Source organism: Plodia interpunctella, chromosome 3, assembly GCF_027563975.2.
Source record: "Plodia interpunctella isolate USDA-ARS_2022_Savannah chromosome 3, ilPloInte3.2, whole genome shotgun sequence".
NCBI lineage: Eukaryota > Metazoa > Arthropoda > Insecta > Lepidoptera > Pyralidae > Plodia > Plodia interpunctella.
The window spans coordinates 6,366,650-6,393,931 of NC_071296.1; the positions used below are offsets into that span (position 1 = coordinate 6,366,650).

Sequence of the window (27,282 nt, forward strand, 5' to 3'; positions counted from 1 at the left end):
TTTTACTCTCCATAAGTTAAAAGAGCTAAAAGATGTCGATAATTTACTTTTTATTCAATTTCTTATTGTTGGCAAATCCATTTTAGTGTTGCCGGTATTGTAAATTTACTCACCAATTACAGTTCTGGCAGGCCTGCACCATTTCCTGCCTGCCCTGCCAAAATATACTCACAATAAAAAACTTTTGTCAACTATCAATCTAAGTGACAAGCAGTGACAGCTCAGATCATCAATCTAATAAATATTTTTGCTTGATTGGTTTCATTGATTTGTATTTTGATTTTGTTCGTAAATAAAAGTGTAAATATGGGTTTATATAATTTATAGTTTCAATGTTTTATTAAACTATTCGTAAAGTTTGTGATGGCTCTATAACTTCATAAAAGCAATGTTTTCAAAAAAAACTTCCTTCATTATCATTGTGATGTACGATTGTAAGCAAAACAGCAAATAAAATGGTATGTATGTAATTCATACATTACATAGCTAATACTCCTGTCGATCAATTATAATACCTACCCAATAGTTCTATGATTTCTATATTTCAAGGTTATTACATGATTTATAAAAATAAATTAACCATTGCTAGTAAACTAACATCTATTGTTTATTGATTATCGTCGAATATCCATACTGTTTTATGTAAAAGTGTATTTATTTATTTCTCCTTCTTTCACATCAAAATAAAGCAAATATCAATATAACAACACAGATTAAATTAGCTCCAAGTGTGTCATGGGATACTCAATAATGTTTTTTTTTTATACTGTTATAATCTTTAAATTGTAAATATAGCTTCATCTCTATGTCGGTAAACATAGTTAAAAGGCTTTTGACAAAATGTACAAAGAGTTGCTAAAAACTTAATCCCACTTTATGTTCATTCTTCAAATGGCTGGCCAATTTTTATGAAACTTGATAATGAGGTAGCTGATACCTTGGATTAACACTGTACTTTTTATTCCGAAATTACATGATTCCTGTATGATTTGGACATAAAGTCTGGTAGGCAATGGCACTTTATAAAGTAGATGTTACTATTGTGCATAAAAACATATATACATATATGATGTCGTTAATACCAAATTCCAGAACAGCAAAATTTTAAACACATTCGTTAATGCTATAGACAATAAGGATGATGTAAGGAAGAGAATTGAAAATGGCAAACAATCTCTACAAGAACTGCTGAACTGTGTACAAAACTCCCAAAATAGATTTGGAGGCAAATCTGAACTTGCAACTGAAGATGACATAAGGTATATATATTTATATATACATACACTTTTTTTTTCTACAATTAAAAAAAAATCTACACTATATAACTTAGATTAAGTTTTTGTACTGGTATTCATCTTCATGTCACAGGAAAGTGAAGGATAGCACCACTTTCTTCCAGAAACTGCCACTTTTTGGAGGAGAAAATTGGCCACATGTAAATGGGCCAGTTTATATATATTTAAGTATTTTAATATTCTTTTTCATTATTTCAATTTCCACAGAATATCTCTGCTATGTGATAAGTGGGAAAGGGTGCTAAGCCATGGTATAAGAACAAACCTTTCTAACTCAACCTTGCAGACTCTGGTCACAGCTAGTTTGAACTTCACATTCAATATTGTAAATATTGGTATGTAGCAGTTTTTAAAATACTAAGCTCTTTGTCCACAGCTATTGCATGCATTTATATGGGAATAGTACTTTTTTCAGGATGATAGGTTATCTTCATCTCTGTAATTGTAACTATATATTTATATGTATTTTAATAATTTAATGTTAATACTGTAGTTTTATTGTAGGTCTTTTTATCTTATTTATACTTTTTTGCATGTAATTAATAACATGCAAACTTTAAATTATTTTTGATATAGTCTAGATAAATTATTTATATTCTCATGTTCACACATCTTTATAGAAGGAATGCAACCTAGTTTTAAAATTTTGTTTTTTATTTATTGTTTAGTAATAGTTGTAATCTGTTGTGTGTGATAGTAAAATAAAATATATACTCCTATATTATTTGAAATTCCAAGATTTATTGTATTGATTTATGTATTAAATGTGAAGAGAGGCTTTTACGTTTATAATGTTAATCACTCTCTCTCATCTGAGTGTTTTCGTGGTATCTTCCCCAACCACAAAGAGTTCCACCCAGGGTCCACTGTAGTTTCACTACTATGTAGGTTTCACTGTCAACTAGAACACTTATTAAAAAAAATTAAGATTGAAAATAATCTTATTAAATATCTTACACACTACTTATTCCGTTTTCGTAAAAATAGTTTACACTACTTACATATTTACTTTCTTTTAGGAAATTCACTATGGAGTTACGCATGTCTCCATTTGACAAAACACGAAAAAGAGAGATTCAAAATTTTGTCAAACATCAATACTCCATTGGGGTACTTCAGAGCTTTTTTACGTGCTGCACTAAATGAAAGGTCTTTAGAGAGGTAATTATAATGTACCAACTTTTTGTATTCAGCAATATTTACTATCAGTGATATAGTGACATTCGCCTGTGGCGCACTGAAGCCTGAGGTCCGCGTAAAAATAACCCATTATTTTGTTTAATTTGACCATACAAACAGACTTCTACTCTTTTTTAAATGAATGTTGCTTTAGTCGCCTCATACGACATTGACGAGAGGATATAAAGTGGATTCTAGGGCAGGAAGCATACGTCATTGTTTTATTTTCATATTTATTTAAATATCAAAAGTATAATACCCAACCAGTGCGTGGCGAGTCACCTGCCACTAGTGTCAGTTATCATGATTATGGTAGATGTCCGAACCCTTTGCAATAGCCAGTTCTAAGTCCGGTCAAATTTAATTCCATAAACCAGCACTTCATTCCAACCATTATGCAATACTTCATACTCCCGCCTGGACTGCTGCAGGTTTTGGCGGGAGACCTACATGTCATCAAACTAGCGGCAACAAGGCTCTCAAAATACCGGACTATGTGCCGTGATTCCCAAAAAGAGAAACAATATACTAATAATTTCCTCTGTGTAGATATCTTCAAAGTTGGATATCTCATGGGCTTCTTATGGAGTATTATGAGGATGGTGCTCTAGTGAGGGATCCCGAGTCGTCTAACCTACTTCCCAACATGGCAGCAGGTTCGTATTCTCGTCAAAGTCATTTCTCAATTTGTTCTCAATTAGTTGCTACTTATAAACTTAATAAAATTAAAAAAATCAAATTAACATGTAGATACACTTATGCACTTTTTTAGGAACTGATAAAGATTTAAAGTATGCCATTTTTGTATGCTGTTTTAAAAGTATGCCATTGCCCTGAGGTTCAATGATTTAGCATTATTAAATATATTGAAAGTTGTCTATATTTGGTCACCTCTCCCCTTATCGGTAATGCGTGTTTTTTATTTTGTCAGGCTTATCTTCCATTCTGTTCGCGTTATCAATCGACAGGGCCGAACTGAATGACTCGCAGCACGCAAGCCAAATCAATAAAGCGGAACCGGTAATTCCTTTACCGATGCCAGTGAGGTCTAGTAATGTAAAACGGAAACCTCTAAGACAAGTAATATCGTTCGATAAACAAGAACAGACCAATAAACCGAAACAAAAAATGGAGCCTATACCTCCACCTAATGACAGTTCCAACTGGAATAGTGCTCCAGCCACGTGTCTGAATTCTCCTGACCCTAAAGTTATGCCACCAATTGCTTCTAGCAGTGAACCTACTAGTTCGGAATGCAAAAGCGGTATTCGACACTTCTTCCCGGACAGTGTGAAAGGGATAGACAGCCCATCCCAAATACTCTCAAGATTATCCGAATGCGCTAAGGAAATATTCACGTCATCCAATAGCATTGACACAAATAACATAATTAGGGACGATGTCTCGGAGATAAGTATTAACAATCTGAAAATTTCCGAGAGTGACAGTGAAGAAGTTGCTGGTAGTATAAATGGGAGCACCTCTTGTTTGGAACTGTGCTTTACTGAAGACGAAAGTGTACCTGATGATAAACATATAAATACTATGTTAGAAATAAAAGAGAAAGAATATTTAAATTTACAATTAAAATTGAACCAGATTGAAATAGCTAGTAAGGAAAAAATACAGAAATTAGAAAAAGTAGTTTTGGATTTAAGCAAGTAAGTGTCTTATTTAATGTTGATGCATCATGGAAAATATTTGTAGGACATAAATGCAGTATGATCTCAATCATCATATTTTTGTTTCAGAGAAAATGATAGATTAAAAGATCAAATGAGACAGTATATGTCAGCTGTAGAACTCGGTATAGCTTTAAAAAGTGGAGGGAGTGAGAATGAAGAAGTGAGCCAGTATGAGAAGAAACTTGTGCAGGTAAGCATGCTTTAGTTGCGTAAATTATTTAGAATAAGTAAATGGTAAGAATAATTTTAGTTAGTTCCAATCCCAAATATGGGCTCATATTTGGGATAGGAATTGAATTTGTCCATCTCCATACCCTGTATAAAAGAGATGAAAGCTTTTTTACGCGTCAAAAAGGAAAGCATTATTATAGCATATATATATTATAGCATTATTATCCAAAAGATAAGCATAAATATTAGTTCTTTTTTCAGAACACTATTCTTGAGATACATTTTACATTTCAAGAATTGAAAATATGTAATAAAGTTTTCAACACTGAATAAAAAGAGTTACGGCGTGAAATAAAAGATTGAGTTAAATAAGACAAATATAGTTTTTATTCTCGAAGGTAGCAGAGATGCACGCGGAGCTGATGGAGTTCAACCAGCATCTGCAGCGGCGGCTGCAGGAGCTGGAGAGCACCTCCTGCGAGATGCTGGACTACCCGGAGTCCAACGTCAAGGTCCACATTCCCAGCGCCTTCCTAGTTGGGAAGACGACGCATTCTTATCACGTGTACCAGGTAACATTTATCTCACATGTGCTTCCGCCTTAGAATATAACCACTACATATCCTATTTACATTATACTTCTGTCCAGTGATATATATTACTGTCTCGTATACTTCATCTAAGTAATAATAATATATAGTATTCTTTCATATTTTTTTACTTTCTAGATATTTTTGAAGATTGGGCAAGAAGAATGGAATGTGTACCATAGATATGCAAAATTCTACGAATTGCACACACAGCTGAAAAAATGTCATCCCGATATAGCAACTTATAAATTTCCACCAAAGAAGACTTTACGGAAGAAGGTAAGTAAACAACACACATAACAGAATAGAGGTTCATGCAGGTCTGTAGTAATGTGCTAGAACAAAGTGAAACAAAAAAAAACAATAAATCTAAAATATAAAAGACTTTACATGTGGTTGACTGTACATAATATTGTAGGATGCGGGCGTGGTGGAGCGGCGGCGGGTGGGCCTGCAGGCGTACCTCCGCCACGTGGTGCTGGTGCTGCCGGAGCTGCGCACGTGCACCGCTCGGGCCAGCCTCGTCTCGCTGCTGCCCTTCTTCGGGTGAGGCACATTTCTCTGGTATATAGAAATTGACTGCGAGCATCATCGTCAAAGCAGTTTTTGATTGGTGAAAACTTAACTGCTTCCACCACCGCTACTTCACACCGCAAATAAAACGTCAGCAACATTAAATAAAAAAGGTTCGTGCTAAATCCTATTAATATAATTTATGTAGTTATTGTTACAACACAGATCATTTAGCTATAAGGCCAAGTGGTCTGTGGGTTAAAACTCGAGTGAGAAATAGACATTTATACGGGAATATTTGCTTGCGAGTGTAAATAGTAACAAACACAACAATGTTTAATCTTCCAGCACATCGTCGACGACGCGGGAAAACGGCCTGAATCACACCCTGGACCGCCAGGTATCTGCTGAATCAGTGTCCACTTATGACGGCATATAACAACGTAACTTATGGAGAAATATATAGTGTACACTTCATTGTATATACTACAGAATTTAAAGAATGATATTCCGTTTACTAAATCAAAAACATCTTTCATTATTATGTAAAAATGTTCTGAGAATCTAAAATAAAATGCTAGTTAGGTTCTAAACCTCCATAAAAAATGTGTAGATTCTATACAATTTTTTTACTTTATGAGCACGGTATAAAATTACAGATAATATGTAATCATTTTGAAACAATTATCGTAATAATCCAGTATTCATATTGAAATAATGAAAAATGTTTATTGTATTCTTACTTACATATGGACGTAGTTTAGCAGAAAGGACCCAATCCACCCAATCAGAAAAAACACTCACAAGTATTTTTTTTTTGTATTGAAGATCAAACCATATTCAGGCATATTTATTTTTTGTAAATAAAGTATATAATATTTTCAATGTGAAATTTATAAATTTTACAATATAACTGATTTATCGATCAGAGTTCAAATTGTTAACAAAAAGGTTAGGTACTCAAACCAAAGTATGTAGTTTTATATTTTGAATATTAAGGTCTCACTAATAAACGTTGAATATAACCGGAGTAAATTACTCGTATCTTTTATTTTGTACAAACAGGTTGACAGCAGCGTAATTAAGTATTGTTATGTTTATTTCAATAAAAATAATGTGAGAAACAGACAATTACTCACGTGTAATGATCGACGAAGTATATCAACAATATAATCTGCATCTTCGTTGATAAATACGACATATATCACATGTGTGACCGTAACTTTAAAATTATTGTAATTGTTTATTAGTAAGGTTCATATTTTTGTAATTTTATAAAACAATACAAAATATTGACGTGTAGTTGTAAAGTACGGGTTAACTTATCCATTAATTTAAATCGACAAAGTAATGTATATAAGTAATATTTGTAAATTTAATTTATATTTTGTGCAGTGAATAAAAACAACGATGTCTAGCTATATTGTGAAAAGTACACGTTTACAATTTTATACAGTATAATATAATCTGGCAATGGGAATTCACATAGACAACTATTATTAAATGATAAGTATACCTATGTGCTTAATGACAACTAGATTAATTGAAACTATTTTTTTTTCCACTAAGTTTTTGGCGCAGAACCATCGTTAGCAAAATGACAATCCAATGTTATACACAATACATACAATAATTTGGGCACTATGCCACGGTGTGAAATTAACAAAAAGTAGGTTTCTTTAATATCATATACAGTACATACAATTTACATTTAACTGCGGCCCGCTAACGACGCAACACCAGTACTAATTTTACCCTTGGCAGGACACTAGCGAAACGGCTTCATCATAACAAACATTGTATTAGCAAAATATGAAAAATAGTTGGACAATATCTCTGTGATGCAAAGCATAATGAAAATGATATAATCCTGTCTTATACAATTTTTATGATAGTTACCAAGGATCAATATGTTGTTTGATTCGAAACTTATTCGAATGAAACAAAATATTCATCCTTTGTTGATTTATGGGTTATGTCATCTCATACATATGTATCACTGCCTAATAATGATTAAATAATAACTTGACAATTCAAACAATATATTGTGTCCTATAGTAAGTAAGTTGAGGCAGACACACATTTAGCGGTAAAGATGATTATACCAATTTTTGCAGTATTTTTACCATCAGTATTAACAATTCACACTTCTTCTGACTGCATACGTATCAAAAGGGGATTCAATGCCTATCTAGGCGTAATGATATAAAAATGACAAACAGCTGCAATAAACAGCTAAAAATGTATAATAGTATATAATAACTTAGTCTATCTAGATATATATCCAGTATGCACAGGGTTAGGTACAAGTGTAACACCAGCAGCTTCTCAGGATAACTAACTTTATCGATGCCTATCTACGATTTTAATTTCATTCAAAATGATGTATTGAATAATTTTGTGTTAAAAACTCTGTGTCGCGAAAGCGGGCGTTAAGAGGGACGCAGGCCACGTTAGATTAGGACAGGACAAACTATTTTCATCTATTGTATTGAATTATTAGAAAAAAAAATGTATGTACTGATTTTTATAATCGGCTTTCACAAGTAACCATAAATAAAATATGTTTATGTAGCAATACTTTGTTTTTCAAATATTTATTTAAATTTTAACGTTTTTTTCATTTAGAGTCTAAATAACATACATATTATTATATTACTTTAAAGTAACAAGTGTTTTGTCAGAAAATTTATTTTTAACGTTAAAATCATATCATGAAAGTAGCCTTACAATGAAGTACATATTATTTGTTAATTATTTAAAAAGACATTGTACAATGATATTGGCATTAAAATCCATACTAATAATATAAATACGAAAGTCTTGTCTGTTTACGGTTAAACTGATGGACAGATTTTGATGAAATTTGGTTTGCATATAGCTAAAGACCGTCGTTAAAATATAGGTTACTTTTTTTCAAACAACAATCTCCAAATGTCTTTATGGGGTTTGAAAATTATTCCGCTTTCACAGAAAAGTTCACGTAGGCGAAGCCGCGCGCTTTTGCGCGCATTGTTAGTATCTTATTATTTATAAATACATTTTATATTCAGAATATCAAATTCAAAGATGATTCAAAAATGTTATAAAATAAATATGTTATTTAGATCACAGTTACTTTAGTTTTATTGTGATTCCCATACCCATCGCCTATAGAATACTAGATGTTGCCCGGGGCTTCACTCTCGTGGGAATATTTAGATAAAATATATATTATGGTGAAAGAATTTGAAATAGGTTCGGTAGTTTCAGAGACTACCCGCCTCAAACATACAAAGTCACAATCGCTTACCTTACGCTAATAGTATAGATAATATAAGAACATCCCACCAGTTTGAACGGAGTTATTATTATGGTTATATATTTATTTATTATTCCTATTTTAAGAGTCTGATATTTTGATCATGCGAAAGGAAATTAGAGTGGGCTCATCCCCACTCCACAAAATGTTGACGTCATAGTCTACGTAGATAAATCTCAAGAATTACTTCGAGGGTGATTGAAAATCGGTAAATAAATAAATAAAAATTCACAGATGAGATTCATTGCTTCATTGAGACGACGAAACACAAAATTTTTATTTTTATTTCTATGGATGTAATTATAATCAAAGATGATTATACAATGCTGGATGTGAAAAAAGGCACATTAAAATAAAAGTCACTCTAGCAAATTAAATTCATAATTTTATTTTTATAATAAATAAAAATCAAGAAAACACTCTTTTTGAGAATTTTCCGTATATTAAATACATCATACAAAAGATGTCAATACAAACTAAATCACTGGTGCAAAGGCAAGCCTGCCGGTTTGGGGTTCGCCGGCCACCGATCCGCGGAGCACGGAGCCCTGGGCCTCCGGTTTGAGCTATCTATGCAACAGGCGAGTGGAAACCGAGAGTAGCCTCTTATTAACTATACTTTAACAAAACAACCAACTTAAAGATACACAAAGACACAAACTTTCCGTTGGAATGCATCTTTGTAAATATCTCTAATTTCCAATGTAAAATATATGTATTTGATCATGATTACTTTAAAATAATGTAAATAGAGGTATGTAAAAAAGCGTATTACACTTCTTAAGTGAAAAAAAAAACAAGATAATTTAGTTTCTTTTATGAAATACAATAAATAAAATATAATAAAATCAAGTATTCACTAACTTAAGAAGGAAATAATTTACTACAACTTTACACCTAAACGATAAATGTATTGCAACACACTAAGGAGCTTTGGAACCATTAAGTAATCGGGGGCTTAAATAAATTTCAGTTGATAATTAATCTCAAACAATAAAATCTAAAACTTGTGATTTATCTTTGGTTTTCTGGACATAAGTCTGGCATAGTTCCATAACTCCTCATAGAAAACAGTGCATGGACCTACCCGACAACTGCCACTGCAAGTCCACGATAAACTGAATCCCAACGTGATTATTTTATAAGTACTTACATAAGTTACAGATCTACTATGAAGCTGATGCACCTTAAAAGCAAATAGATAACTTTGACCAATCAAAAACAGTACTTTATATACTACACTGAGATATTACATTGTAAGCTCTGTGTTAAGTATTACATTGACAAAACGGCGACATGTCGATGAATATGAGAATGTTACATAGATCAACTCTAGTCTTGGATATACTTACAAAAGCCAAACATGGAACTTAGTGACTTATATTACTATCGAGTAAGTTAAAGACGCAATACATACATGTAGAACATTTGCTACAAAAATAAATCATCACAGCTCACAAGCAAACGTGAAGATGACGCGCGATGAGGGCTAAGCAAAAGGTGACATGAATGATAACCTACTCTAATTTTATTATGCAAGAACTCTGTTAAAATGTTCAACTATTGTGTTTCGGCAAATTTATCTCTATCGTTACCAGAGCAAAAAATGTATATTAGTCGAAAGAGATTTTCATATTCGGGGATTTGAATACAAAAATCGCCCACTAATTGTATCGTAAATCCTTCTGGCGCAGACCGTGCCTAGCGGCCGAGAACTTGCTACGGCAGCAAGTCGCCCAGGCGTCGCGAACCACGCTAGCTGATCGATACGAGTACTTCTCACGCCCGACATTACAGTTATCACCCATTACACCTTGTCAATCTATATAACGAAGTTCGATCTTTTTTAACTAAATAAATGCTCACATGTCGGCATAACAACGCTTATCACAATATATAAAAATATATATTAAAAGAAGCTTAGTCTACAACTACACATTGAAGATGCACACTGGTATGCATTTGCTACCACACGTGGAATATAAGGACGATACAAGAGCGCTGTTTTTTTTTGTATTTTTCTTTATTTTTTATTGATTTTATTTGTGCGGCAGCAGATGCAAGTCTGCAATAATTCACAGCGTATTTGACAACAACATATTGCATCTTGAAATCATTGTCGTATATTTTTGTATGACGTGGAAAGAAATGGGCCGCCTCCTGTTGGTAATTTCATACATTGGTAACTGGCTCGGGAATTTTGTACTCAACGACTTAGTACCGCACTAAACACACTTCTTCCCACGATACAATAATCACAAAATTGATCGGATATATAATATAGCATAAAATGCATTAAGCTTGATAGACACAAAATTAAATTTTAATACTTGTCATTTCATAAAAATATCGTTTCATTTGATTGAAAAAATAGAAACATCATTGACCATCGAAGCTTCGAATCTGCTCACTTCTTAATACTTTTTGCACGGATAACCGATATTGATATCGAATTTATATGAAACCTGACCTATTACAATTAGCGAAAAGCTATTATAAGTTCTAAATCCATGTGCACTTACTGACTTTAAGGTTAGATAGCTCGAAAGATAAAGCCTAAGAGGACTCTACGATATTTTTATTATTTTTTGTTGCATTTATTATTAGGCTTTTAACACGTAGTAAATATAATGGGTATATTTTCAAGAATGATTCCACTTCCCATGTTAGGTACACCTATGAAGTTTCATTAAATTCTCTATGATGCAAAGGCTACCTCTTCAACTTTCATCTGAAAAGATAATATAATATTATTATTTTTACGCTGGTGGCGATCGTATTTTCAATGTAAAGTTTCATCCTCATCACGCATGCTAAGTGACTGCACTATTCTCAATAATAAATTTCAATTAAGCTTGACGTTCTAACATAGTACGTAACCTGTAATACATATAAGAACACTTATTCGTAGGAATATTACAATCATTCCTATAGTGTGTTATTGCTTACACTAATGAAAGAATTTAATCAAGTCGCCTAAAGGCATCTGACATTACTTTTACGATTTCATACGGTACGGCATTTCAATAACATACTGATGGTCTTAACCACTTAATAATAAGAAACCATATAATAGTAGCAATAAAATGCAACTGCATTATACTTAGTAGTAGTGTAATTCTGGAAAAGTATACACATGTCTGTACTATTTATTCTTAGTACAGCGCATATTATATGTGTAAAACAACTTCGGAACCTTAATCACAACTAATATTATAAATGCAAAAGTAAGTTTGTTTGTTTGTTACCTCTTCACGCATTGTATACTGGACCGATTGTTATAAAATTTGGTACACGGATAGGTAATAATCTGGAATAACACAAGGTACTTTTATCCTGAAATTCCCACGGGTGCGAAGCCCCGGGGCGCAGTTAGTATTATAATAACACATTACGCATTTTGTGTAGTCATGTTACCTCTAGCGCCGACGATGATGGATTTCCGCTTGATGTCCTGCGCAGGCGCACGCAGCACGCCGGGCGCGCCGCCCACCACGTGACCGCCGCCCGCGCGGATCGGCTTTGCTGTAGTAAAACAAAATAATAACTCCAACCCTTTTCTCTCATCGAGTCAATCAGTATGTGGCCTTGCAGATTGCTCAATAAAATAAGGACACATTTCTTAAAATGTTGTTCATTTACGCTTATTTAACATCATAATGAATACGATTACTGTGGCACAATTTTCAGATAATATTTTTGAAAAAAAAAAATTGTCATCTGATATAGCTTACCAATTTGCGCTTGTGGGCCTCTTCGGGCGAGATTCTTGGCGCGCACGGCCTCCTTGATTCGGTCTACTTCGAACTGATACCTCTTGCGGTCGCGCATGGCGCCTTCTTTAGCTTCCTATTGAACAAAAGTACAGAATCTTTGTAGATATAAAATCTAGAAGACAATTATTTTGTATTTCCATATATATGACGACTTCTGTGAGCTAATGGTAGTCATGACGGACTACACTGAAGAAATAATTTATATGGAATCGTTCGTTATGTCTGTCAGATATTATTTACGTGCCACGTTTGTTTACAAGATTTTAAAATGTTGTTTGTCATCCGAGTGGTTTGCCGTTACCATCCTCAAGCACAAAGTCCGCCGTCAGCTGCAAGTGTAAGATGTAGGTCACCTTGAGCGCGGTCTCGAGCGCCTTGACCCGCTCCATGGTGGCCCGCAGCCGCTTCTCCAGCTTGGGCAGCTCGCAGCGCAGGTCCGCGTTGTCGCGCACCAGCTGCTTGTGGACCTTCGTCAGCTGCTCCAGGTTGTTCTCCAGGAACGAAATCTTCTGCTTCTGGGCGAGTGATCCGCCCTCCTCTTCCGCGCCCTCCTCGGAGTTCGTTGACTTCTTTATCCTCGCCTGTAATTAAATTAGGTTTAGAACAAAATACAATAAAACAAATTTTTGTTTTACATTTCAAAGGTTTTATACAATTTCATTCTTACTTTTCAGAACAGCTAGCTACAAGTGGATTTCAGGTACTCTTTGATATCAAACAAAATATAACACTCAGCTAATTCATATGATTATCGTAAAAACAAAATAAAAGTAATGGTATAGAAACACTTCTTAATTAAAGCTTCTTATTGCCTATTTTGTCTTATTATTCTTAAGCTATACAATACGGAATAAAACAATCGTGGTTAATAACCTGCAAGTCTTGCACGAACAGTTTGCGCAAATTGTGCAGCGTCTGCAGTTCCTTGGCCACGGTGTCCTCGAGCCCCTTGAGATCCGCGCGGGCCTGCTCGCGCCGCTCCACGCTTTGGCTGCAAACACCACATCGTGATTACAAGAAAACAATTACTAAACAAAAAAATCGTTCCGATGTCTGGTGTCATAGCTTCCGTCATTGTACGTAGTAAACAATACTCAGAAATAATGGTCTATTTTGATAATTACACACAAATGAACTAAACAAAAAATGGCAATATAAAGCATATGTTATAAAAACAAATTAGTGAGACATAATGACGTTAGTGACACCAAACTTCTTAACGGATGCGCACGAGAGCCTTAAGTATTACCTGCAAACAGATGGGTCTGAGCTGTCATTCCTTCCGGCACGCACCCATATACGTTGCACTACGCTCTTAGGCCGAATTCAGAAAATGCCCACTCCCGGCAAAATGAGTATGAATGGGATACGTGCGGAATAAAATGACAACTCAAAAGTAAAAAGCGGAAGGCGTTACGAGACCTGGCACTACATCTACTTTGTACTTACATCGACTACATGTGTTCACAGACATCGTACCAAACAGTATTATATAAGTCGCTTCGTATCTGAAGCTATCGATCTAGAAATAGTCAATTTTGCTAATATATTTATTAGGTTTTCTAGACCAAATTTGAATTAATATAAAGTGGGGTTAGAGACACGTGCAAACGGAAATCAAATGGGCAAGCATTAAGTCCGTTTGCACGAGTTTGAACCGGATCGAGGCGACAATCACTCTTCGGCATTTCGAGTGCACACAGACTAAAAAAGGAAGTGACATGGACACTAGGATATAATGCTTACTTTATAAAGTAACAGAGTAGCGTGAGATGACTGCAATGAGTATAGAGGCATGCAGAATGATTGAAAGCAACAAAGTAGGTAGTAGCACGTTTTAACATGATTACTAATGGAATGACTTTATAAATTATGTTCCTGTTCATAAATGCAACAATAGAATGTATTGTTCATACGTGAGGATATTATTACTAAATGGTTCCATACAGCCTTAATCTAATATTATAACAACAATTTTTATCTTAAGGTATTTGAACTATCATTAATTTTCATAACATAGTCTAACAGAAATTCTCCTAGGAGCAATCACGTAGAAGTCAGCTAATTGATTTTAGCTTATGGTTATAGATATTGGATAGAAAAATACGTTGATAAAAATATTAACCGCCTCTCTATACAAACATTCAATAATATTTACAGCCATATATACATGCTGATGAAAGGTTCCGGTATCCTTGTGCAAGCTTTCTCTTTTTTATTGTAAAAATACATCGAATGTCATGTAAATCCGAGAGCTTATTCACAAATCAACAACTACGACGCGTAATTTGAGCGATCAACGAGTTCAAAAGTCCACGTAAAAACGCGACGCATAGAGAGCAACTTTGATTTAATTCACGATTATATAAATTTCATAAAAATCCTATTTGTAAACTCGCGCGTCTAACGTGTAAGATTAATACTTTTAAAGTTACCATTTACGGAAAGTAGATTATTTTTTTCATTAAAATTTAAATTTAACAAGTGAAATTATTCAAACAAAACGAAATGCACTGAATTTATCAGTTATTTTATAATTCTACTATCTAAAGGTAAAAATAAAGCGCGACCGAATTTTCACAACACAAATTTAACATATTCTTTGGTACTTGATACATCGTATAGCAATCTACTGAAAGTACACCGCACATGCGACAAATACCATACTTACGACGATACTAAACACTCTAATATTGATCCACTACAACACCGAAGATCGTTTCAAGCAAAAATCATACTAAAATATTTTTGTATAAATAATTTCACTAATTTAAATGCTTTGTTGACTAGCATCACAATCGATATTAGAAGCGAAGCGTTAAAATGCATAAAAATACGAACATTGTTAAAAAACAACAATCAACAATCTATACAGTTAGCTTATGTAATGCCTCGATATAATAAGTCTAAAATATTGCTTTACAAGAAAAACATAAGCTAAAAGTATTCATTAGGAAAGCGTCAACTGATCACTGGTTACATTCTCAGATCTCCAACAAATGCTCGGAGGAGATAAAAAGATATCTCCTCAAATGATTAATTAATAAAAAGGCACTGAAACTAATATTGTCTATGTGTGGAGATCTGTCGTTATCACAGAATGATCGAAAGCTAAACTAAAACGACTATTTGTGGGTAGCGGTGGGTGAGGAGTATCATGGTAACAGATATGAGGAGGTGTAACTGGAGGGGGTGGATATTGCACGAGTGGCGGGGAGAGAATTTCGGGATTGCCGAGAGCGACTTTTCCTCTTTGTCTAGCGGCTTCTCGAGGCCGAAGTAGTAGCCGAGTTTGTCTTTTTTTGTCGAAATGATATGTGGAAGTTCGTCTTTCATCAGTGTCTGCTGATTGGCGACTTCCTTCTCGGCCTTGTCGAGGTTCCTGCGCGGCGAGCGGGACACTAACATGAGCTCCTTGAGTTTGGCGGACTTGTCGGCCTCCTCTCGCTTCAGCTTGTCGTAGTCGTCCTGCAGCTGCTGCCGCGCCAGCGTCAGCTCCTGGTACGTGCTGTTGACAATTAAAACAACGTTATAATTCATTATACAGAAATCGCTTTCTTAGTGTAAATAATATTTTTAAATTCTGGAAGACCATCTTAGAACTTCATATCTCTCTATTTTATGAAATTTGGGCACGAAATAATAGCATGATATCCTAGTAAAAACATCAAAAAAATCACTTTATATATACCGCTTATGCCATATCCTAATAGATTGGACCTATATGGCATGTGCGGTCCGCAGCTGCTCGAGCTGTACTCACTCTCTGAGCTCCTGGTGCTGCCGCTGCAGCGCGGCCAGCTCGTCGCGCAGCGCGGCCAGCTGCGTGGCGTGCGCGGCCCGCAGCTGCTCGAGCTGGGCCTCGAGCGCGCCGCGCACCTGAGAGTCCGCGCGCTGCTCCGCCGCTGCCAGCTGCACCCGCTCGGCCGCCTTGTATCGAACATTTACTTTCAATTCGTGCTTTTATGATCATGTATATGTGTAACATTCGACCACAAACACCTGCGATTTTCCATTGAAGCTTCAATAAAAAGGCAGATGCAATGTTCCTAAACTAAATGTTTGAGTAAACAACATACTTCTTTATTTTAGAGGTTCATTATCACGAGTTGACTCCAAAGCCGATGAAAAATGTCAGTCTCTCTTTGTTTAGAAATAATGTAAATAGTACATTATTAACAAAGATTTGTTGATGAAGTCTTAAACATAGACTGCTTGTGTGAATAGACCCCGAATCTACTTTAAATATAAGAATCCTTACAGACCCCACTACACTATAGACAAAAAAATATATACAATTATATGTGTGTACCTGCAGCCGGGCGCACTCCTCGCGCAGCGCATCGGCCGCCTCCTCGAGCTGGCGTTTCTTGTTCTCAGCCTCGCGCATGGACTCCGCCAGCGACGCGCAACGGGCCTCGTGCTGCGAAATCAGCAGCCGACACTCGCCCAGCGAACGTTCGTACTCCGAGATCTAAACAATTATTATTATTCTTGAACAAAAAGAAAACTAACGACGACGAGCTAGCATAGTCAAATGAGTTAGAACATTTCCATACATATATATGCATATCTCATACAAAGCGGCACATTGGGCCTTGAAAACTTGGCACATAATGAGAGTGAAAAGATATTAACATCCTGTTTCATCCTGTGTATTTCTTAAAAACGTTTTCGCTTTTATACACGAGCGAAACAAAAGATATGACGAAATCTATAGTTTTCTCTGTCACTGTCTGATTCTTGAAAAGAATTTAATAATGTATCTGTAAATAATATAAATTTTAATGATCTAGATAATTTTACGTTCCCATAAATATTATCGCTAGCTACTATTTGTAAGAAAAAGTAAGAACTCAAAAAAATAGGTCCATATTTATTAGAAGTTTTAAGTAGCCCGCGTTAACTACGACATTATGTAAGATGATAATTAATCTCTTCATACCTTCTGGTTAGCGTCAATATTAGCCGACTCAAGCGAATGGCAGCGCTGCACTATATTCTTCACTTCGCTCTTCATCTTGCTGATATGGAGGCGAGCCACCGTAAACTCTTCTTCGAGTTTGCCAACTGTGTCGACGTTGAGTTTGAAGTCCAGTTCGGACCCTCCGACGGCCGCGCCGATTTCCGCCAAATCTCGGAGAAGATTAGTCAGTAGTTCGGCTATGCGTTTGCGCTGGTGTGCTGACAAGTCGCGCAGTTGCTGAAGCTCAGCCGTGGCCGTCGTCAATGCGCTCTGTTAATATTAAAATATATACCTAAATACAAGAATCAAACATAGAGAATCTCATCAACAGAGCCTCGTTTTGCTCCACCAATAAGCATACTATCCTGCTTATTGGTGGAGCTAAACAAGGCTCTGTTAACCCGTGAGTAATAAAAATGTGATATTTTATCTTTTCAATAAATACAGATAACTCTAATGCGATTGCACTATTAAATGTGTGCCAGAATAAATTAAAGCGCCCAATAACATAAGATACTAATTTAAAAATCTTTACATCTGAAAGTTATACACATGTCATCTCTCAAACATTCGTTAAGTGTTCTTCTTACGTGTGGCAGGCTAATATAAAAAATATCGTAAATAGATTAGAAGATCATCAACTTCAACTAATGACATTGGCAATCACCATTTTACTGAAATCTCGCAAAAACATCTTTGTCATCAGCCATTGTATTACTGATGCACCCTACTAGAGCACTGACTTCCTTATAGATGAATAATAAAAATACCTTGTTGGTCTGCAACTCCTCAGAAAGCTGGTCGCACTCGCGGCTCTTGCTGTCGACTTCCTGCGACTTCTGGTCGTAGTTGACGGCCAACTCCTCCAGGGCTTGCAGCACCTCCTTTACCTCTTCTTTAGCGGCTTCGTTCTCTTGCTGGATGCGGTTCATGTCGCCCTGCAGGGTCTCGTAGTCGCGTCTGCATGACAAATACAGTAGTAGATGAGAAGAAAGCCAAATAGAGAAAAAGTTTACAGCAGTTTTCGCGTTTTTGGTAATTATTAACTTGGTTATTTATGTTACGTGTTGAAGAATTTACACAAATATTCGAAAGGCGCCGAAATGTAGGTTTTTAAATGGAATAGGGTGGCAATCGAGCAAGCGAATCACCTGATTGTAAATGATAATTTCTGACCAGGAACAACAATACAACAATACCATGGGCATAAGCTCCATGGTATTGTTGTTATTATTTTAAAACACCATTCTTGGTGTTTTAAAATTTGATAAGAGAAGATTTCGGTAAGTAGTTATAATGGTAACAAATAAATAGAATTCAAATATAGCTAAAATTTTCGATCCTATATTAAGAAAATTATAAGACTAGACTCAAAACCTCGCGCGTACCAAGTCCTAACGTAGGCACTAACGCAGTACTGCGCGAGGGTCTAGAACGGGTTCAAGAATTGAATTGAATATTCGACCGAAAAAAGTAGCCTTATTTCATTACCAAACTATTATAATGTTAAAAAATAAATAGTTAAAGAGCTAAAGATGTTAAAGTACCTGGTGCAGGCGATGAGCTCCTCTTGCTCCATCATCTGGTCCTTGAGCTTCTCGACGAGCTGCGACTGCTGATTGATCTCCTCATCCTTGTCGTCCAGCTGCTGGTACAACGCCTCCAGCTTGCCTTGCATGGTGGCGTCTTCCACCGCGCTCGATACTGCCACTGGTACTGGCTGGACACAAAAAAACTCATTTATTAAAAATAAGCAATCTATTGGTGTTCACAAATTTAGTTGTTGACACACGAAGAAAAAGAGTTAAGCATGGACCTTCACTCCAATATTCCGGCTTGAAAGGTACCTTATGTATAGGTGGAAAACAACAAATCACTAAATTTAGTCAAAAATCTATTCATATTTAAGTTGACCAATACACATTTGTGACTTTCAAAAACTATTCTTCACCCTTACCCTATTTCAGTTGGGGTCGTATCGTAATAATGAATGTAAGACTCACCGGTACTGGCGCTTTCTCCTCGATGAACGAGGTGATGGGAGTGACGGCTTCGATCTCTTGCAAGTTGACCTGTTCCTCCGGCCGGACCGTCTCGCCTGAACGCCAGCGGGCCAGCTCGGCCTCCAGTTTCTCAACCTGTTAACATTTCCATCATCATTTATACTACATATAACAAATACGAGCTCACTGGTTTATGTTTATGAAAGAAGACTTCTACAATTGAAGAATGCAAAAAATGTTTTATGATTATTATTTTTCCAATAAATCATCATAATAGCAACATATTAACTCACTTTGCCCTTGAGCCTAGCCACTTTCTCCTTCTCCCTCTCATAACGACGTTTCCATTCCTCGGCCGTAAGTTCTTCATTGACACATACAACATTCTTAACAGTTTTAGCTCTGAAAATAAATTAAGACACTCAATTATTTGTCCTATTTTTGGTAGCATACAACATATTTAAAAAGGATAAAAAAATTTGGATTAAAAAAAAATAAAAATACTTACCTCTTGCCAAAGTCCAGAGTACTTTTGGTTTCACTTTCGTTAAATGAAGCTGGAGAACAACAAATGACAATAGTCGTTCTAGCGTTACCTCCAAGCGACTCTTGTAGAATTCGCGTCAATTTGGAATCTCTGTATGGGATATGGGACTTATTTCCATCTGCTAAAGCTGAGATCACATTACCGAGAGCTGATAGTGATTTATTGATATTCTTTGCCTCGTCAAGAACAGTACCTTCAGCACCAGTTTTAGACACCTGAGAAGAGAGAAAACTCATAATGATGGGAGAATTGTCTTCTGTTGTGTTGCTACCTGATGTCATCATTTATTACATTGTTAGTCATGTTATTTTACATTGAGTGTAGTCTAAAATTATCAATTATCATACCTTTTCAGAGCCAGCCAAGTCCACAAGGTATAATTTTCCTGATAGTTTCTTCTGATTCTCCAGGTTTTCTTGCTTTACATTGATGAGGAAGACAGAGTGAGATCTAGATGAATGTTCATTCATGTCTGAAAAATTTAAGTTATTTATTCAACTCTTAAGACAATAACAAATTATTGGATTGTGAGAGATGAGCATTGAGTGTAATCTAGATGTGGGAATGGAGATTAAATATGCAAAATCCATATAAAATAATATTACATACAAATTAATAGTACATATCATATGATCAACTAAAGAGCTGTCCATATCCTCAACCTTGGGCAAAGCGGAGAACATAGAAAGGAGATGATAAAACTTGAATACATACTTGTCACTGCAATGTGCCTATTTGATTTTCCTTCTTCAATTACTTCAAACACTTCCTCAGGACTTGACACAAATCTTTCAGTAGCACCTTTTACAAATGGAACTCTGTTTTTGTCTTCATGAACACTGAGGTTCACTTTTGAGACTGAAAGTATTTAAAAAAATATTAATAAAAAATATGTACCTACATATATCTAATATGCACATGCTGTAAATGGATTGTTACCATCCAACAGATCCCTGATTTTATCCATGTAGATTTCAAAATATGACACTTTGATGTGAAACTCAAGGTTCTCTTCCATTGCATAGATGTGGTTGAATATATCATTGACTATCCGTGGAATAATACCCTGTTTCCCTGGATCTCCTGCAATTCAAATATGTTTGGTTTTGTATACATTTGATGACATACAAAATCACTATGAAAATATAAAGTATCTTCTTTACATATAACATTAAATTAATATTTTATAAGAATTAAGAATGTGAATACAAAATTTGCAGAGTAATTTATTAGTCATACCTATGACACCTTCCATGGTATGTGTCTTTCCTGAACTAGTCTGACCATAGGCAAATATGGTACCATTGTATCCAGCCAGCACATCTGATACAATACTCTTTGCAGCTTCATTGTAAACTTTCTCTTGGGTAGCATTGGGCTTGAAGACTTTGTCAAACAAATACACTTTACCCTATTGTAAAAAAAAACATTAAATTAAATATCAAATATTAAATACTGGAACACATGAACACTGTCAGTTAATCAGTTTAGTTTTTCAAGTTTACTATACTAATGGAAAATACCTACATTTTATTTTAAATTTATTAAATACAGTTAAACAATTCTTAATTAAAGTTAAACAATAGAATTAAAGATTATTGTATTGGGTAACCATAAGAGATGGCTTGGATTCAACTTGAGATACAAAGTTATGTTAATTAAAAACAAGGTCTACAAACTCGAGTTTTAGATTACAGAGAGTATGATTCAAATGTACTATTATGTATGACATGACTAAGACAACGAATAAATATTGTATCAACTTATAGGTCATTCCATTGCAAACGCTACCACAGCCAATTTTCTAAAGTTACTTGTTTTTAAATTAATTATCATTAAAATCCATCACAATACATTATATTATCTGAATAAACAATAAAATTTGCATAAATATTACATTTTCATATTTTTTTTCTCACATAAAGTTAAGGTAATTATTTTTTACTCAGTGGTTGTATTTGTACGTCTCAAATTACAACACTGTAAAAAAAATATACGTCAGTTTTAGACAGCTAGCTTCGCGATATTCAGCAATATTGGTCATCGAACAATCTATGTACGAAGTTTTATTCACGAAATACTTTGTTTTCTTTTGTTTATGTGCACTTCTTTACAAGGATATTACAGTAACGTTGTTACAGAAATAAGGTAAAAGTTTGTTTTATAGCCACATTGTTTTACTAAAAATGTATTGGTTTTGGGAAAGTAAGCTTATGATTAAAAGCAACTTATTTTCATCTTCTTTTTGGAGCTTAATTTTACTGATTGCCATATTTTAGCGGGGAAAAATGTGTAACACCCTTACGCAACGGGTGTTACATAAATTTATAAGGTGATATTGGTGCAGTATAAACTTAGGAGATGTTTATTTATTACTGTAGTTGTTTTTTTGTATTTTCTTGCTATTAACTTGTAATAACGCAAATAAAGTAACAAATTTACTAATCATTAGCTTGCCTATCGTTTGTTTTTGTACCTACACCATTAGTTTTAGCTTCAAAATGGATAGAATGAGAAAAATTCAAAAATAATGTAGAGAAATATTCTGAGCATCTGACGAGAGATCGCAAGCGGCGTCAAGTTTTAAAGAGAAAATGTGATTAAACTACAAACAACTTTATTAAATTATTAAGATTTATTAAGATTAAGAACTTTATTAAGATTAAATTAACAACGTCTTCATCATTTTGAAACAGTTAACAATACTGAGATAACAGTTTCACGCACTTCAAAATCTACTCCATCTACCATTGAAATCAAGAGTTTAAATAGCGACAACAAGGAACTGATGATGATGAGTCATCAGATCGGGATGATGAAGATTCATCATCTTGCTGCCATGCCAAGCGATAAAACAGACGAATGCGTTGGTATCTCGGCATTTAAATTGAATTACGACACAGATTATGAGGACGGATCTGAACTTCTGATAGGTGGTCTGACTGTCAACAATATCAAGAAGAAATGGTGTTTGATGAGGGCGAGGTTCGCGTAATGTTCCTTAAAATGGTTGACGATGACGGAAATACTTTCATTTCTAATGAAAATGATTTGTCTGATGTTCCATTTGAAATTATTATTAATATTTTGAATGACCCCATTCTCACAAATAAGGGCAAAGGAATCTACTATATATTTAATACATCTGTTGATGTTTATGAGAAATAAACATAAATATAACTTAAAATAAGTTACAACAAGAGTTCCTATTCAGTTATGTTTTCTAATATGTGAACAATAAATGAGTTATTTGTTATAATTTCGTAGCGTAACATCCCTTACAAATGCATGTGTTTATTTAGTATATTATCGTCTGAAGTCAATATTTATTAATTATTCAGGCAATATTCGCAGAAATGTGTGTTTCAGTCCGACTACTACAGAGTAGGAGGCAAAATCATGTAATGCCCGTTACACACCTTTGAAGCTAATTTTTGTTCATTTAATAAGGAATAATTAAAATATACATTTATTTAAAAGTAATATGGGGCTTAAAGTGATTGTTTTTAACTTTTTTTAAATCTATGTATGTATCTTTAGTAGTTATTAAATTATTATCAGTTAAAGTCATACATAAACCCGTTACATGGAATGACCCTTATGAAGGTAAATAAAACCCTTGATGTTTGACTTCAAAATTAAATTCTTTGAATTTTCTGTATACATTATACAAAATCAAATAATTTTTCAGAAATTAGACCTTCACAGACACTTTTTCACACCAAATCTTATATTGTATAGTAATTTATCAAAAACACTACAAACTACAGGCATTTCGCAATGCTAAAAGGAGCGGAACTTTTGTCTTTCTGGTGTTTAACGTAAAGGTATTTTCACAAAACAATTATTAAACAATGCCTTCCAGGCATTAGCCTCTTCTCTATATTTTTTAAATGGGTGCAGCATCTTATCCTACCTTTTAAACATGTGTTTAATAGTGCCTATTTCGGGAAGATATTTCTATCACTCTCAACATTAGGTTGAACAATTTTGATTTCAACAGAAGGACCAACACACTAGGTACAAGATGCCAGTCAATCTGAAAACTGCCTTTGGCATCTCACTAAACAAGTGAATGCAAATAGATGTGTACTTTAGATCTTAAGAAAACAAATGCAAAGTAAATTTCAGAGATCAGTATGTAGTCATTGCAGCATAATTGCAATCATTTATACTAATCTGCTGTCAAGGCCACACAAATGTAAACTTGTTGTAAAATCATTGCATCATCTAAAGCTCATTAGTAATTTTATTTAAATAATTAAATTATTTACTTAATTATGAATTTTGAATAAAAGTACTTCCTTGGCTAATGGCTGTATGGGAGATAAGTTAATGGAATTGTACCAAAAGTAGCTTAGATAACAAAAAGCGATTGTTTTTTGTTGTAAACAGATTACAATAAAGAGTAAAGACAAAAAAGAAATATTATAAAAAAGTCTTATAATTTTCTAAAAAAAAGTATTATTTAGGTATTTAATAAGATACTGAATATTATTCATTGCAACAATTCGAATAAATTCGTAATTTATTTGTAGTATACTACTTAAAGTATTATTCTGTGTCTACTTAGGCACACACATTGTGAAACTACCTTCAAAATAAATAATATTGCCAAGTACCTTCACTCGATCATCATTAGAACTTATAAATAAATAATAAAACTGCATACATATATTTCAGTATTTAGTATGAAATAATCTGAAAAGTGTTTGGGTCAAGGTCGAAAAGATATTTGTATTGATTTTTAACAAAACAAAGACATCTGTTTTCAATTTCATTGAGATTCATTATAAGTCCTTTTAAACATACGTGATTGTAATCATAACCATCGAAGCGGAATAGAAAAGAAAGGCAGTTTCGTAGCAGGTGAACAAGTCGTAATGTATTAGTCATCATGATCTAATTTAGGGCGATGATAGAGGAACACAAAATTAGGTGTAATATCTATCCAAAACTCACCCCTATTGAAATGCAATTATCATCTGGTCCAGAAGGGAATTTCACAATAAATTTTGAACCAGCTTTTTCTTCAGAGTCATTGAGTGGTCGAAATCGGCATACAACTCTAATGCTGTCTTCGGCAGCAATCTCACGATCAGCTGCCATTATTATAAACAATAAAATACGCTTACACTAAACACTGTTTAAGCAATTAAAAAATAAAACGTTCTGGGAACTTAAAACCGTGCATGAAGAACTACAAAGTTAAATTTTATGTCACTGAAAAATCTTCATGACAGCAGTATCAAAATGTCGGCCATATTCTTCAAGAAGAAAGGCACCACATGCCCTTCTATTGGTTGGGTTGGGTTACGTCGGGCCAACATGGCACAAAAAATCGATTGCTGTTTCTTGCCAACTTAAGAACAATATACATTGATCCAGTAGATGCTATTAAACCAGTGCCAGTGATTAATGATTATACTTGAATAAATATTTGGGTGACAAAACTTCGCCTAATAAATGCGATGTTCTCATTTTTATAAATAAACTAGCTTTTGCCCGCGGCTTCGCCCGCGTGAATTTCATAGTAAAATCTCAGTAATTTTTTTATCGCGTACTCTGTAAGACATGGTAAACATATATGATTCAAATTCGCATATTTTCTCATCTTTAGTTCAATTTCCTTTTTCCCGCTGCGAGTCTCATCCCGCAAACTTGTCCAATCCCGCTTCCTGCTATGTATCGTAAAGTAGATATCCCGTACCGTTTCCTACATATTATGCCATCATATTTTTTGCAATGTGTCCCGTCCCGTTTCCCACTACGTGTCTCCTTTCCATTTCCCGCTTTCAGCAACGCGTGCCGTCCCATTTTCCATGACGTCCCGGTTTTTTATTAACCACAAACGTTAATTAAACATTTTATGTATTTACTATTACTGTTATTTACTACAAAAAGTAAGTGTGCCAATTTTCAGCTTTATATCTTGAAAATTGTTTTAAGTCCTATTCAATCTTTCACTTTTTAGTGGCGCCATCTAGTGACTTATTTCGGAAGTACAAAATTTATATCATTGTCTGAGCGAAACTATAGCGCGTTTTAAAAGTCTTGGTGGCGCCATTTATTATATTTATGTCAACAATACAAAAGACTTGGCTGTATGAGCTAGTACCCTTTGCCTCCTCAATAAAACGAGGGAATAAACAAAAAAAAATATTTATGGTCAAAAGTAAAATATAAAAAAATTAAGTTTAAAAAAGGTATCAAACCTTCTAATTATATCTATATCAGACTTTCATCGATAAAAAAAATTGTTTATATTCTGTTTACACCTTTCTACAAAAAAAATAAATCGGGTCCGTGGATTGTTATTTTAATTTTCCTACAGGACCCTCCTCATTTTCCGGGATGAAATGTCTATAAGATGTTAACCTGGGATTCCGAGGTATTTTTGATTCATAATTAGTTTTTCAATTATCCTACGGGAACCTGACCATTTACCGGGATGAAATGTATCTATAATTTTCCTACAGGACCCTCATAATTTTCCGGAATGAAATGTCTATAAGATGTTAACCCGGGATTCAGGGGATTTTTTGATTCATAATTAGTTTTCAATTATCCTACGGGAACCTGACCATTTACCGGGATGAAATGTATTTAATTTTCCTACAGGAACCTCCTCATTTTCCGGGATGAAATGTCTATAAGATGTTACTACAGACAGACAAACAAACAAACAAAAATTTCCAAAACTATATTTTCGTCATCTATATCAGTAACTAAGTATATTCCATGAAGAATTTAAAAAAATATATCCAATGTACAAATTTAGCCTTTCTTCAATTATATTATATGTATTGATGATATTGTCACACCAACATTTCAATTATGGTATCGTCTGCCGTGTGCCGTGCCGTGTCGTGCAATCGATGGCTCAGCCGCTGACCTGTACTTGAGCTGACTTGACGGCAGCTTTTGATGAAGCCACCTCTTCCAGCCAGCTCAGACAGATATGTCAAGAAAATATTTATATCGTTTAGAGTGTATACATGTATACATAGAGGTTTTGTAGATTTGCCTGGATTAATAGACAACTACTGGATCCAGTGGCACTGGATCAATGTATATCAGCCAATCAATATTTCTTTCCCGAGAAAAATATAATAATTTGGTACCAATACTAAAAGATTTATTGTCTCTTGTTTGTATAGTCGGGGTATTGTAGGTATTCTCTTTGTTGTTGGGTACATAGATTCAGAAAGGGCCCCGCGCGCAGGGTCAGTTATAATATTCAGGTACCGAGGTCA

General features: G+C 34.5%; 2 protein-coding genes across 2 annotated transcripts; one reads left to right on the top strand and one right to left on the bottom strand.

The window, feature by feature from the left end:
* The first annotated feature begins 194 nt into the window (after positions 1 to 194).
* LOC128683606 (uncharacterized protein) lies at positions 195 to 8,546 on the top strand. The gene is made up of 11 exons (XM_053769394.1): positions 195 to 458; positions 1,093 to 1,259; positions 1,503 to 1,630; positions 2,315 to 2,456; positions 3,024 to 3,130; positions 3,406 to 4,135; positions 4,226 to 4,349; positions 4,729 to 4,902; positions 5,059 to 5,199; positions 5,339 to 5,466; positions 5,782 to 8,546. Exons 1-11 carry the CDS (start codon positions 456 to 458, stop codon positions 5,870 to 5,872), a joined length of 1,935 nt encoding a protein of 644 aa, XP_053625369.1. The 5' UTR covers positions 195 to 455; the 3' UTR covers positions 5,873 to 8,546.
* A 553-nt stretch (positions 8,547 to 9,099) lies between these two features.
* On the bottom strand, positions 9,100 to 25,316 carry Khc (Kinesin heavy chain). The gene is made up of 19 exons (XM_053769392.2): positions 24,989 to 25,316; positions 21,266 to 21,437; positions 20,966 to 21,109; positions 20,741 to 20,884; positions 20,374 to 20,498; positions 19,988 to 20,241; positions 19,773 to 19,881; positions 19,480 to 19,614; positions 19,024 to 19,196; positions 18,247 to 18,436; positions 17,456 to 17,746; positions 16,823 to 16,984; positions 16,274 to 16,440; positions 15,917 to 16,018; positions 13,384 to 13,501; positions 12,864 to 13,091; positions 12,469 to 12,583; positions 12,152 to 12,259; positions 9,100 to 11,465 (listed from the first exon to the last, which is right to left on the bottom strand). Exons 1-19 carry the CDS (start codon positions 25,133 to 25,135, stop codon positions 11,455 to 11,457), a joined length of 2,895 nt encoding a protein of 964 aa, XP_053625367.1. The 5' UTR covers positions 25,136 to 25,316; the 3' UTR covers positions 9,100 to 11,454.
* Positions 25,317 to 27,282: the final 1,966 nt, after the last annotated feature.

Excerpts from the sequence above, each read along its gene's own strand:
- LOC128683606 (XM_053769394.1), top strand. Across the intron at positions 5,200-5,338 it reads AGAAGACTTTACGGAAGAAG|GATGCGGGCGTGGTGGAGCG; the intron begins GTAAGTAAACAA and ends ATAATATTGTAG. Across the intron at positions 5,467-5,781 it reads TCGCTGCTGCCCTTCTTCGG|CACATCGTCGACGACGCGGG; the intron begins GTGAGGCACATT and ends TTAATCTTCCAG.
- Khc (XM_053769392.2), bottom strand. The coding sequence starts at position 25,135 with ATGGCAGCTGATCGTGAGATTGCTGCCGAAGACAGCATTAGAGTTGTA. Across the intron at positions 16,019-16,273 it reads CAGCACCAGGAGCTCAGAGA|CACGTACCAGGAGCTGACGC; the intron begins GTGAGTACAGCT and ends AATTGTCAACAG. Across the intron at positions 12,260-12,468 it reads AGGCCCACAAGCGCAAATTG|CAAAGCCGATCCGCGCGGGC; the intron begins GTAAGCTATATC and ends GTTTTACTACAG.